Source organism: Netta rufina (genome assembly GCF_964035555.1).
Source record: "Netta rufina genome assembly, chromosome: 21".
NCBI lineage: Eukaryota > Metazoa > Chordata > Aves > Anseriformes > Anatidae > Netta > Netta rufina.
The window spans coordinates 1,744,221-1,758,039 of record NC_140145.1 but is presented as its reverse complement, the minus strand read 5'-3'; the positions used below and the strand labels follow the sequence as shown (position 1 = coordinate 1,758,039).

The window sequence follows — 13,819 nt, the reverse complement described above, 5'->3', positions numbered from 1 at the left end:
ATCCAAGCTGAGCAGTTGCCATTTTCACTCAGGTTCATGCAGTGTTTCCTAACCAACTAAATTTTGCCTTCAAATGCAATGAATTATGAAATGCACCTCCATTTCTGCTCTGATCTGGAGCTTCTCTGTGCATTACTGAAAAGCTGCAAGCTTCAGCCCCAAAAGCTCTGTCGCTGGGCAGCTCTGGAGCTCAGCCCTGCATTGTTTACCAAGCTCAGTGAGATCCTTTCTGGCTGGTTACATACAGGTGCCAAATGTTCATGTCATATTAGCTCATGCACAACCACAAAAGCACTCCAGCATACAGTGCAACATGTTTGGTCCAGCACAGCGAGGCCATGCAGCTCCCACACCTCAATGGTCTCTCCACCCTGCAGCCTGACCCAGATGCCTGAGCCTCCCTCCTTATCCCCACAGAAAACAGTGAGCAACGAAAACCAAACAGGCCAGCTCCAATTGCTCATTATTAGAAGCCCATCAGTTAAATAAGCCACGGCAGATACTCTGCCATCCTGCAACACGAATGCAATCCCAAGGTAATTTCTGACGAAAACCATATGTTTGTACTAGGTCTGTTCGGGCTGGTTCAGATTAAATACAAACCACTGCCAATCGTATTACCTCATTATTAGCAGACACTGGCAGCAGCCTTGTGTGGAGAAGCGTCTGTCTGGCCACACTACCTGCTGTAACATCAGGTACCTGGGGAAGTGCAGGAGGATTACTGCCTCCCCCCTGGCTTTCCTGGCCCTGGGGACTCATCCTTAAGTGGGGCCTTTCATCCAGCTGAGCTCCCCACCCCCTCAGTATTGTGCCAAAGCCTTGGAAAAATTCAGCAGCCCCCAAGAAGAGTATACAGGAGGCAGGGTAATGCTGTCCCTGGGAGCGCAGGGCATGCACAACACCCCCCAGAGCTCACTGGGTTCAAGCCCTGCTACTGAATAATGTTCTCACACAGTGGGAGAGGAAGGAGGAAGCTATTGCTGGTTCTCACTGTGTATTTCAAGCTAAAACATGGAAAAAAAGTCTGGATATGACAAGACAACATTCCGAGACAATCCATTGGAGAAGTAGCCATAAGCTACGTAATATTAATTCAATCTGTATAGCATTAATTCAATTTGCAGGCAAGGTAAATCTTGCACATAATATTCCCCTATTCACTCAGTGCCTAAGGAATTTCCCATTACCCAGTCTTGTTTTAGTGTCTGGCCCATTTGACCTTCACATTTCACAGATTTGGTCCCATCCCCAAATGTCCTGCCCAAATCACTGCAACAGCAGGCAGCTGAGACACAGGACCCAGAACAGGACCCAGCACCCCTGGACTGAATCTTTGGACCTGTAGTAACTGTTGAGCTGGAAGATGGAAGATCACTCCCCATCTTGGCAGAAAACACACCGAGCTTTCTGAAAGACCTCCAACAGGAATTTAACACCTTCCATCTGCAGCCCATTACTCTACATTTTAACTCCACCTCTCGGCTTACAGGTCCCTGCACACTAGGAGTGTACAAGGAGGAGTGCCAAAGTCTCCAGTCTGTGAGACTGAGAGTCAGGGAATAACTGGAGATGAATCAGAACTGGCAGCCAAGTCCACAGCACTCTTTTTCCAAAAAAACACAGAGTTTTAGTAAAAGACCCCATGAATTGGCACCACACTGAGTCTGGCGTTTGCAAAGTCTAAAGAGAAATCACCTGGTCTGCTAGGAAAGGCCAGAACATAACAAGGTGCAAACAATCATTTCTGGAGAAAATGCTTTTAAAAGTGATGTTTTTTTAAATATTTTTTTTTGGGGGATCTTTTCTTTCAGGAATGAGATCACTTCAACAACTGATCATCTCCATCCGCCAGATTTTGCATTATTTGCTCTCCTTGCCTAGGAGAGCCTCTAAACACCCTCAAGGAGGTTGTCACCCTTCCTCTGCCTGATGAATACAGTTGTACCCTGCATCTCACAGGGATATTCAATTCTGATGTCTCCAGGGAGGTTGGAGCTGACACCACCTCCCATGGACTCTGCTCTTCAGTGGTCTCTCAAGGATGCCAGTGTCACATCAGCATGCTGCGCATCCCCCCTCAGACCAGGTCTGCATCCAGTGTGCTTTGCTTTGGCATTATTTCATTTACCTTTCCTCAGTTTTTCCACCCTGCTACATCTGCCTGTAGAAGGGAGGGAGGAGGCTGGATTTGTAGCCCAGCCTCCTTGCACCAGGAAGGTTTCCCTTTCTGCTCTGACCAAGGACATTTTAAAGACAGCCCGCTTGTTGCGATCAGCTCTGATTGTAGCTTTGCGGCAGTTAAAAAGTCCCCCCTGGCTCCATCGTCCTGATGCTGCATTTCTCAGCTCCTGTAAATGGTGGGTTCTGTTTCTTTTATTACCTCTTTGTAATCGTTCAAGGAGCTCTCACAGCAGGACTTTGTTCAGAATTATTCCACCCTTCTAAACTTCTCTTTCAAAACCCAGCAACACTTCATTACGACACAGCACAGCTCCCATCCACAGCATCTTTTACTTGCAAGAAGCAGTGAGGCCGTAGGACCATGCTGCTTTGTTGGGTGCCCAGGTCATGTCCCAGTAAGCATCACTGGGCCAGGTGCTGCCCAGGAACAAGCACAGAAAGGTTACAATGGTCTTGCAAAAGAACATTTTCAGCTTTGCAGAGAAAGGTTGACAAAGCTGCTTTATCTTCTTCTAACTAAGAGCCAGGTCCTGCACTTTGGCCACAACAACCCCATACAATGCTACAGGCTTGGGGCAGAATGGCTGGAAAGATGTGCAGAGAATCTGGGGGTGCTGGTTGATGTTCACCTGAACATGACCTGCAGTGTGCCCAGGTGGCCAAGAAGGTCAATGGCATCCTGGCTCGTGTCAGGAATAGTGCAGCCAGCAGGACCAGGGAGGTGATCGTCACACTGTACTCCGCGCTGGTGAGGCTGTACCTTTACTGCTGTGTTCACCTTTGGGCCCTCACTACAAGAAGGACATCAAAGCCCTGGAGCATGTCCAGAGAAAGGCTACGAAGCTGGTGAAGGGTCTGGAACACAAGTGCTGTGAGGAACGGCTGAGGGAACTGGGGGTGTTTAGTAAGGGGAAAAGAAGGCTCAGGGGAGGCCTCATTACACTCTGCCACTACCTGAAAGGAAGGTGTGGGGAGCTGGGGGTCAGCCTCTTCTCGCAGATACTTAGTGATAGGACTAGAGGGAATGGCCTCAATTTGTGCCAGGGTAGGTTCACGTTGGAAAATGGGAGACATTTTTTCTCAGTAAGAGCAGTCAGGCATTGAACGGGTTGCCCAGAAAGGTGATGGAGTCACCGTCCCTGGAGGTGTTCAAGGAAAGGTTGGACATGGTGTGTAGGGACGTGTTTTTTTAGTGGGTGACATTGGTGGTAGGGTGATGGTTGGATGAGATGATCTCAGAGGTCTTTTCCAACCCCAATGATTCTATGGCTCAATGGTTCAAGGTTTGGTCAAGGTGGGTCAAGGGTTGCCTGAGAGGCAGGTGTATGTACGGGAGGTGGATGGCTTGTGCTCATCTTTACTTGTTGTAGTGGATGGCAACACCTCACCCAAGCGTCCACCCAAGACGTTCCTCGGTGACCATGAGCTCTCTGAGCCCCACACATGGGCTGCAACGCACTGGGAAAGCCACCCTGTGCTGGTAACAGAGAAGAACAAAGAGTGGGTACTCACCGTCCATGTCGAGGCGTTGCATGATAATCGCCAGCTCCACCTCACTGGGCATATATCCCAACGAGCGCATCGCCATGCCCAGCTCCTGCTTGGATATAAAGCCATTCCCATCCCTGTCCAGCACCCGGAAAGCTTCACGGATTTCTGCAATGGAGAGGGAAGAAGAGTTATTATGGTGCACGACTTTCTGGTCAATGTACCTGTGCATAGGGGACAAAGCAGCAGCATATATTGCCTTTTTTAATGTTGATGTGACATATTTGATAATTTTGAGTCAAGGTAATCATATGTTCATGGGTGCATACACTCACATTGTATGCAGATAGATTTATACAACAGCATCAGTGCTCACACTACCTATTTTCTGTGCAAAATTATGTATTCATTCCATGTTGATCTCCTTTCCTTTCTGAAGCATCTGCCCCCAGAGCCATCCTGCTCTGCTGGAATGCCCCCCTGCACACCCCAGCCCCAGGGGCTTCTCCAGCAGCCCTTCTCCAAGCCGCTCAGCATGCCTGCAAGACAAAATTACTGCACATCATATCAGGCCCTGACATTTCCTACACAACTACGTGCACAGCAGCAGTTGGGTGCCAACTGCCTCCCCTGAGAGGTGCAGGGCTCTGCAACTGAGTCCTCCTTTGCCCAAAAAATGCAGGTGTACATCTTTTAAAGTGTACCAGGGCATTCTCCATCTCTCCCTCCTCTTCCTAGCTCCTCTCTAATTTACAACTGTTTCAGCAATAAACAGCCTCAGATCAATAAAATGCTGACAGTGTCAAAGGAATCACTTCCATCATTCTTCCTCAGCCTGGCTCAGATTCTGACATCTGACTTTGTTTTGATTCCTAATTCTGGTGTGTTCCCCTCCTTCCCCCCCTCCTCAGCATTTAATACCTGTTATCCCCTTGCATACCCCTGTGAACGACCACACGAGTCTGCCACCTCAACAGCTCCGCGCCTTTCCCACTTCTCACAGGTCTCGTAACTTGAAGACCACCACTGAGCTCCCCATATAAAGTGGCTTTGACTTGCAAATGCCAAGCAGAGCACTTTGAACATTTTGGCCAGCTGGGAGCATGTTTACTTGAGAATATTTGGTTGGAGGTGGGGAGAGAAAAAGGCACTGAATTGTTCGTTTTGGTTAAATGGTCTCTGCATCATGCTGTTGAGAGGAAAACACAAGATGCCTTATTATTACATCCTTTGAGAAGAAAGTCAACAATTAATTGGTTTGGCAACCACATGTCAGTCAGCCCTTCATGACCTTTGCTGCGATATGTTTATTATTAGTTATTTAAGGTATTGTCTGCCTACCTATCGCAGGTGCTGCCTGCAAAAAAGAGCAGCTCATCAGTGCAGAGGTGCCTCCACCTCAGCCCCTCCCAGCAATAAAACCTGCACAGCCCTGGGGCAAACTTGAGTGAAGTCTCATGGATGTTGGGACAAATTATCACCTGGAGATGTCCTCACCCCCTCCACAGACTGTGCCTCCCAGGTGAGATACACAGCCCCTGTCCCATGCTAAGACAGAGGCTGTGGAAATCCCACTGCTGGAGGGTGTATTGGGAGAGATGAAGGGTGGTCAAGAGGCAGCAGAGAATGAAGATGTGTGGGAAACCACCATGCGGGGCTCTCTGCAGCTTTGCTCAGAGGAGTTTAGCATTCACGTGAAAGCATCTCATTGGAGAAGTAGGAGGGAAAGCTTAGCAGGTTTTGCAGGAGAATAAAACTAAAAAATAATGTATTCTTTACCAGAAAACAGACTGGATGAAAAACGCCCGACCAGCTCTGGGTAGGTCAGCCATTAAGCCTCAAAGGCAAGAAAACATTCTTGGTCCTGCCATGGAGTCCATCACACCACCTCCCTCTGTTCCCCAGTGATAACGGAGGGATGCTCTTTGGTCTTCATGGGAAAAAGCTGGAAGCTTCCTAGAGCACCAGGAAATTACTTCAGTGATGTGTTTGCTAACACCTTATTTAAAACTTTACAATCTAAAGGCTGCTTCTCAATCACCTCCCATCAAAGTTCACCACCTCCCTTGAAGACTCCAGTGCCTTAGCAAAGTCTATGCCAGTTCACGTAAGCTGCTCTCTGTTATGTGCAACACCCTGGTGATGTGCCATGGCCAGGGCACCTCTGTGACGTCCTGCTAAATCTTCATCATAGCTGTGGCTATCAGGATGAGCTATGATCAATTTTTAATCCAGCAAAAGAGCCCACTGATGCACAAAGGGTAAATCCTATTACTTTCAGTGCATATTGTGCCAGATCTGCAATATCTACACTTTGGGTGCAGGTATGCATCAGCTGTGACTCCCTTAAACTTAAACATTTGCCTGGATCCACTTTGTCTCCCTGCCAGCCCAAGCAGTGTAAGCTCAGCGATATGAAAAGGTGGTGAGGCTGCTCAAAGCAGGCTCGTCTGGAAGTATCGGTACATAATGCAGAGAGCCTTTGGAGTAGGAACAAATCCCATTAGACACTGCCAGCTGTAGTGAAATCTATTTTCATATGATGTGCTGAAAGCTAAAGTGCAGTAAATATTACATTGAAATCAATTAATTTTAAAATAAACTTCTGACAGCTGAAGATGAAAACTAAAAATACTGCAGGGAGCTGAGAAAGTGTTTTAGAAAATAAAATAAGAGTCTACCTTCAGAAAAGTTTACACACAATTTAGACTGATCCAAATTATATGAATAAATTACATCTGTACAGGAGCTTCTCAGTAGGATATCTGAGTTTCAGTTTAGCAAGCATTCTCTCCAGATACACCAATTTCAGAAGTTGCATTTAACAGCACAACAAAATTTGAAGCTTGTTTGGAGGAAAAAAACAAAAAACAAACAAACCAAACACATTAGAGTTCTAGCTCTGCTCCATGCCTTCCAGAAACGTGAACTCTTGACAAAACCTGAAATAGCCTTCACACACCAACTCCTGACCCCAAATGGAGCTTTTTTTTTTTTTTTTTTTCTCAAAGTCTATAAATACCACTTGTGCAGAGGTATATTTGAAGAGCTATTTATAGGTTGAACACACTGTACACGAAGCAGCTACGACCTCACAGTGCCTCCTCTTTATCTTTACATGTACCACCACCTCCTTATCAGCTTTTCTTTATAGTGATTCCTGCTCCTCCGACATACTTGCAGGCACTGCCCTGAACGGCATCCAGCACATGAGCGACCAGGCTGAGCATCCTCCTCAAACACAGTCCTGCCAGCGCTGCTGTAAAGCCGTCCCAAACCACAGTCCATGAACCTGCAGCACCCTGTCTGGTCCTCACCTTTATTTCCAGCTGTTAAATTTCATTACCCAAAGCTAAAAATACATCGGCACTTTCCCCATATGACTTTTCCAAATAAGTCACCATAGCAACTGATGCTCCTGTCTCAGAACTGGGCGCGGATGTGGTCCATGGAGTAAATCTCTCAACAAAGATGCTGCCTGGCTTGGGAGAAAGTTTGAGACCTCTGCCATTTCTGCTGCCAGCTGCTCTGCATGGGGATGCTTTACTCTGATCAGGAAAAACAAAGCTCTGTTTTGTCTTTTAAAGGAAGAGTAAAGACAAGAGGGGAGGGGGGATTGGGTGCCATAGTGATGCTGCTCCAGCAGCCCAGCCTGGATGGCAGCAGCCCTGAGCATGTACACCTGGATTACTCCTCCCTTGGGGCATTAGTAAATACCTATTCCCCACTTCACTTTAGAGTATCTCCTTCTACTCTTGTATATAGGAAGTTGACACAGAACTATCTTAATGGGTAAAGAGAAAAAAAAAAAAAAAAAAAAAAAAAGAAAGAGAGAGAGAAAATATAGAAAGAATTAGAAAACAGGAAGCCCAGTTTCCTGCCTGAGCCCCAGGTATCATTACTTCTCAAGGAGCTCAGCCTAGCCCCTGAGTGCTCTTCTCCATGCCTCAATTTCTCCAGCCCCTGGGAACAGCAATACTTCTCTTCAGTACAAGGTGATTTCAATATAAAAATGCTTGGACAACAGGAAGCAACCATTAGGAGCACAAAACCATCTCCCTCCCAGAATTAAATCAAATACCACCAGCGAATGACACTACTGCTGAGACACAGACTGTCCGATGGACCATGTGTGATGTATAACGCTGAGCAGTGTTCAGGTGAACAAGGGAGAGCAGGGATCAGCATCGGCTTCGTCCTGATTAACTCCTTCAATGATGATCTCATAGAGGGGGTGGACACAACATTAATTCAATTTCCAGGTGTCAAGAGTTTCCAGGTGTCAAGAGTGAAAGAGTTGCCAGGACAATAAGCCAAGCAAGGACACAGAGCTGAGAGCAGAAGGGCAATCACCTGGGAGTCAACGGGGCAAAGACGGGGATGGGGTACCACCACTGCAGGGAGCACTGGTGGGACCTGTGCTGCTTGTCCACTGATGGAGATCAGTCCCTTATAAGGCTCCTTTCAAGCTTCCTTAGGAACTAAAGAAGGAAACGTTTCCATTTCCTGTCTGCTCCAAGGAAAATGAGCAAATCCAGCCAAAATATCCTGCAAAGAAAGCCTGGTTCCATAACCTCCCATAGCTTTTGGAGGACTTGGGTGCCTGGCTCACCTCCTGTGAGTTGGGTTTGCAGGCATTGTTCTCAGAGAACTTCAGCCCAGTGTTTCTCTTCAGGCAGCTGGACATGCAGCACTCATTTCCCAGTTATTTGAGCATTCAAAAGCTGTGCGTCAAGGGATTGCTTTTGACTAATACCCCTTCTTTCATTCCATTTAGCAGCTGCACCTTCAAGCACCCCTATTATGGGGAAATCAGTTACCCTCACACTCGTCTAGGATAAAAGAAGGGAAGAATCAGGGAAAGGAAGATTTTTTTTTTCTAATTACCTCTCTGAAGGGCATGAAGGAAGACCACCGTTGGAGTCGGACCTGACATCCAGTCTAGCAAGTCGTTAACTCTCTGCATCCAGCAAGACCCAAAGACAACATCCTCATCCACCCACTCTTTCCAACACACTGCCCTTCAAAACAGCTTTCCACAATCACAGCAGCTTTGGGTGTGCAGGAGGTGACCTTGCGCTCTCCTTCCAACCTCCCCGGCTCATCCCTTCTTGAAGTTCAGTAGCAGCTTTATTTACTGATGATTTCCCTGCGACTGGTAACTAGAGGCAACCATCATTATTTCTTGTTTTGCTTCCTGAATGAGAATGAATCACGATGCTCCAGGAGATAAATTCAGCCTGAGCCATCGGTGTCCACCAGCCACCCTCGGGCACTGCAGATGGTTTCAGTTTACTTCACTGGGTATAAATACCACCCTAATAAATTTTGTAATTACACTGTAACTACCACACCCTAAGTGCACGGTAATTACAATCAGAGTCCTATATGGTTATTTTCATTAGTATGATAGGAGAAGAAATACCACCACCCTAAATCTTGCGAGTCATCTCATTCTCTTAATTGCAGGTTTGGGCACCAAAGTACAAACTGAATGATCTAAAAGCTGCAAATAGCACATCCTTGAGTGAAGTGTTAAGTAAGCCTCGTAACTACTATGCCTGTTTAAAAAATTGGAAATTTCCATCCCTCCATCTGCTATTCTTACACTTCTGTTTCACCACAAAATGCAATGAAGTGCCAAAATAACTAAATTTTTCATCTAATGGTAATGCTCCCTGCTCCTTCCCCCCCCCAAAAAAAAATAAAAATAAAAAAAAAAAAATCTAATTTAAAGCGTCAAAATATTTCATTTGGTTATCTCCAATCTCAGTAAAACAGTTCAGCATCCCAAAAAAATTTCGCTGCAATCTGGGGCCACATCAACCTGAATTATCTGAAACACTGCAGCATTGCACTGAAGCTCAGGATTTAAGTGCTGTCAGTGCGGGTCCACTCAGCATCACCAAAAACATGCACAGACCAAGGCTGCAGCTGGAAATGGGGTATAAATGCCTGGTCTTAAAAGTAGCCCCAGAGCTATGGCAGCTTGGATAGAGGTAGTTATGTCAAACAGACAAAGCAAACTGGTGCTAATCAACTTGATGAAGTATCTCAGCTCACAAAAGTCGGCCTCAAAACTAAGTGCCTTGTTTTATTTTTCCTTAGAGGGACAGGGCTGTTTCATACATAACTTCGCTGGATTATTTTTTTTCCTTTCATGGTAAAATATGATTTGTGGAAATGACATTTCCTGTGGTTATGTTCCCAAACATATTTAACACTTTCCAAATAACCTGCAGAAACACCCCATTACCTTACAAATGCACAACATAAAGGCTATCTGCTCATACTAGATATTGGAAGCTTTTAGTACAAGCAACAGGAGCTGGATTGGGAATATCTGAGGATATTTACTCTGAGGACAAGCCTGTGTGGACAGCAGCAGTCACACTCCTTTGCATGAGGATGCTCCGCAAATGTGGCTTCATCCCTTCTGTGGACAGCGCGTGCTGAGCTGTTTGTAATTGCTTGAGTCCTGCAGTGTTGCACGGAGCCAGCGGGGAAGTGCTGTGCTGAAAGCCAGCTGTCAGAAGAACTTGGCAAAACAGCAGCTTCCATTCTCCCTTATAAATTTCCCTAATGTGGTCAGAGACAAGCAGGGCTTCTGCTCAGCTCCATCCCAGAAGGATGCATAAGGTCAGAGACACCATGCTTTGGCCCTTGACCATTAAATGATGCAAAATAATTCAATTTCCAGTGCCTAGGAAAGGCAAAGGCTGGTCCTAAGGAGGAAGGGTTGAATTTAGGGTGAAAGAAATGCAAAGGGGGTTGGAGGTGATGGAAATGGCAAGAGAAGAGCAGGGCTCAGCTTGCCGAGGCATTTTGATTTCCATCTGCAATGCACTGAGGAGAGGAAGGAGACATCCTGGGGACAGAGAAAAGCTATTTGAGGTGAAGAGCAATATTGGTCCAAGAACAAATGGATATGTGCAAATTTAGCCTGGCAATTAGAAAAAAAAAAAAGTTTCAGAATGCAGGGAGCAGATGCACACAGGAGAAATGACTGCAGCATTTCAAAATGTGGCTTCATCCATTCTGGACATCTTTGGTTTCTCTCACCGAGTCACCTCCAGCAGGAGAAACCGGCTTCACCTCTTCCAGCCCATGCCCCTCCTCCTCAGCATGCTAAGAAAAATATTTTAGACTACAAATGTTTGCTCCAAATATATCAGCACACACTTTAGTGGTCACAAAAACAAAACAAAAAGCAATTTTGTGTTAATTCTTCATATGTTAACATGCTGAAATGTATCATCTGTCTATCACTGTTAAATAACTTTGCCCAGATCTCTGGTCCTCTTTATGTATTGCTGCATTCTTGGCTTTGTGGTTCCACTCTCTCAACCAAACGTCTCACAATGTAGCCCTTTTTGAGCATCCACAATCCATTATAAATAGCAGCATTAGGATGGATGTTGGCTGCATAAGCAAATGTCTCATTTCTATTCATTGGATAGAGAGCATCTTTTTAAAGGTCTCAGCATTTTATGCAAGACTACCACGTATCACTGTCACTCTGCAGGAGATGGATTTGCAGCCAGTACTGCCCATAATGCCATTTCCAGAGGGGCATTTTGGTCTCCTGGCACAGCCCATGGGACCCTGTATGCCTACACGTACACTGGCTGCGGTGTTTGGTGCAACCATCAGATGTCCTTCTGTGCACAGCTGATGGGAGGAGAGGGCTGTATACCTTCAGACACATAGACACACAGGGCAAAATATGTAAATCCAGAGAGTTCTACAAGACCCTCACATTCTCCTCTTGTTCTTTGTTCTTCTCCTTTCATAGAAAACGTCCTGGAAAACGCCATGCATTCAGCTCCAGAGGCCCACATCTGTCTGTCTCCAGGCCCACACAGCTCAGCCAGCGTGTGCTGCCCATGCTGGTTGGGCTTCAGCTCCCTTCCAGCTCAGGTCTCTGCGATGGGACTGTTAACGAGGTTGGCAGTCAGCCTCAGAGTTTTTGTGAGGCTCTTTGCAAGTGTTGTAACCCAGGATGTTCTAAGTAGAGTAATAATGCATTACTCATCCTTCATTTAGAAACAACAAACCCAAACCAACTCCTAAAAATGAAAGATCACCAGTATGAAAACAGATAAATTTAGTATGCGTTATACAGCTTCTGTTTGCAATTACTGAACCTACTACTAAATAGGTGAATAAGGAGAGACCTGATTTCCACTGTTTTTCAAAAAAAAGTCAATCTTCTCTTTCACTACCTCTTCATAACAAGAAACAACCTCTATCCTCCCCTCATCTATCTATCTATCTATCTATCTATCTATCTATCTATCTATCTATCTATCTATATCTCAAAACAACACACTTTCCCTCCCATGACACTGCCCCACTTCAGGGAACCTCATGCACAGTACATATTTTCCTGGGAATAGCTGAGCCATGTAGAGAATTGTTCAACTTCAAAACGTTTTTTTTTTTTTTAAGCTGGCAAGAAGTAAACCTGTAATATCAGTGAGCTGCTGATTTAGTTCATTGACATCAATATTCAATTTATCATCAGAAATGAAACATTTGCTGGACATAAATAGGTAATGAGCTTAAGACCCTACTCTGCAGCATCTCAGAGAATGAGAGTGATTTGATTCAATATTGCTTATGAATGGCTCAAATTAATGTTGAAGAGATAATAGCTGCCCATATATATATATTTAATATATATAATTTGCATCCCATACTGATGCACTGTTAGAACAGTCTTCATACATTTCTAACCAAAATGAGAGTTTTAGTCTGCAGTCTTGGCTGGCAATAACTGCTTAGGAAATACAACCTCTGCCATCACTTGCAGCTCTTTCTGTAGACTTTGCAAAGGAGGCTTAATTAGAGCTTGAGCACTCTCTGTTGGAAATTTACTGCCCAATATTCAAATGTAGGTACCTGCCATTTAGAATAATGTCCTCAGAACAGCTACGCAGAGACCCATTTGTTACGAGCAGCTCAAACACCCAGAGCATTGGCTCTGACAATGATGATAAGTTGGCATCCTTCTGTCTTTCCTAAAACGACCTCACGTCAGGACAGGCAATACCTCGGGCAAGTTTTACTGGAGTTCAATTGCTTTCTCAGTCACTCTGCCTTTAATTAACTTCCACATGGCTACCCAGTGGCGCATTAAACCCAACTTAATATGGACTTTATACGGTTATACTAAGGACTGGGGAAGCATCTCAGTCCCTGGCAGTGGCTGCTCTGGACTTTTGAGATAGACCCACACACCTGTGATATTCACTGCAGTGAAATATTACTCATTGCTCTTCCACCAACTCTTCCAGGTGGAACTGGAGGCACAGCTGCAGACATTCCCCTATTCCCTTTCCCATCATCACATTTTTCCCCAGGTCTTGGGATTTATTTCCACTACTTGTTTCTCCAGTATTGCCACCTAAGGTGAGAGACTGTCTCTTGGAAGGACCACGCTACACCTATGATTTAATATTTTTCAGTTCAGAGTTGCCCGTCCCTGTGAATTTTCTGCTCTCCAAGTCCCACAATCTACTCCATCCTGTAACAAGACAGTTTTTCTCCTCAAAAGCCAAAGTGATTATAACACATAAATTAAATTACTGGGAGCGCTTCTTGTGCATAGGAGCTTGGCAAACCAGATCTGACTTTAATGCACCCTCTCCAGCTCTCCCTCTTTACTGTTTCGAGACTCAGGAATATGAGCTTCTGCCTACGAACAAACAAGCCCAGCCCAATTGGAGGAAGAATGCAGAGCAAGCTGCATTTTGCAAGGAAATTTTCTGTGAAGTATTCAATAACACCAGAAATGTTGTCTCGGTCAGAGTGCCAGAGACAAATTGGAATTTCTGCTATTTATTCACATAAAATCAGGTTCTAATGAAGGGAATTTAATTCTTATTTTTTCTCTGTCTTAACAGTCCCTTCCAACACAAACTATTCTATGATTCTCTTGCTTTGGGCCAACTTTTTTTTTTTTGTTGTTTGTTTCCTCCTTATTTTCACTTCTAATTGCACAGTCAAAATTGGGCACCTCTGGATCTTTTCTAGCTGACAGTCACTACAGCCTCCAAACTCCGTGAGCACTTTTGCACCAAGATGATCTTCAGACGTGCACAAATCTCTGAGAAACTTTAAACAAACTGCCAGCAGAGCTGGG

At 45.2% G+C, this 13,819-nt stretch overlaps 1 protein-coding gene across 1 annotated transcript in view; it reads right to left on the bottom strand.

Moving 5' to 3' along the window:
• Positions 1 to 13,819, bottom strand: part of CALN1 (calneuron 1) — a gene marked incomplete at both ends in the record, with an annotated part of 109,933 nt that overhangs the window by 67,018 nt on the left and 29,096 nt on the right. The window contains one exon of the mRNA XM_084299871.1: positions 3,697 to 3,840. Coding sequence (XP_084155997.1) covers positions 3,697 to 3,840 — 144 coding nt within the window. The remainder of the gene's footprint in view (positions 1 to 3,696; positions 3,841 to 13,819) is intronic.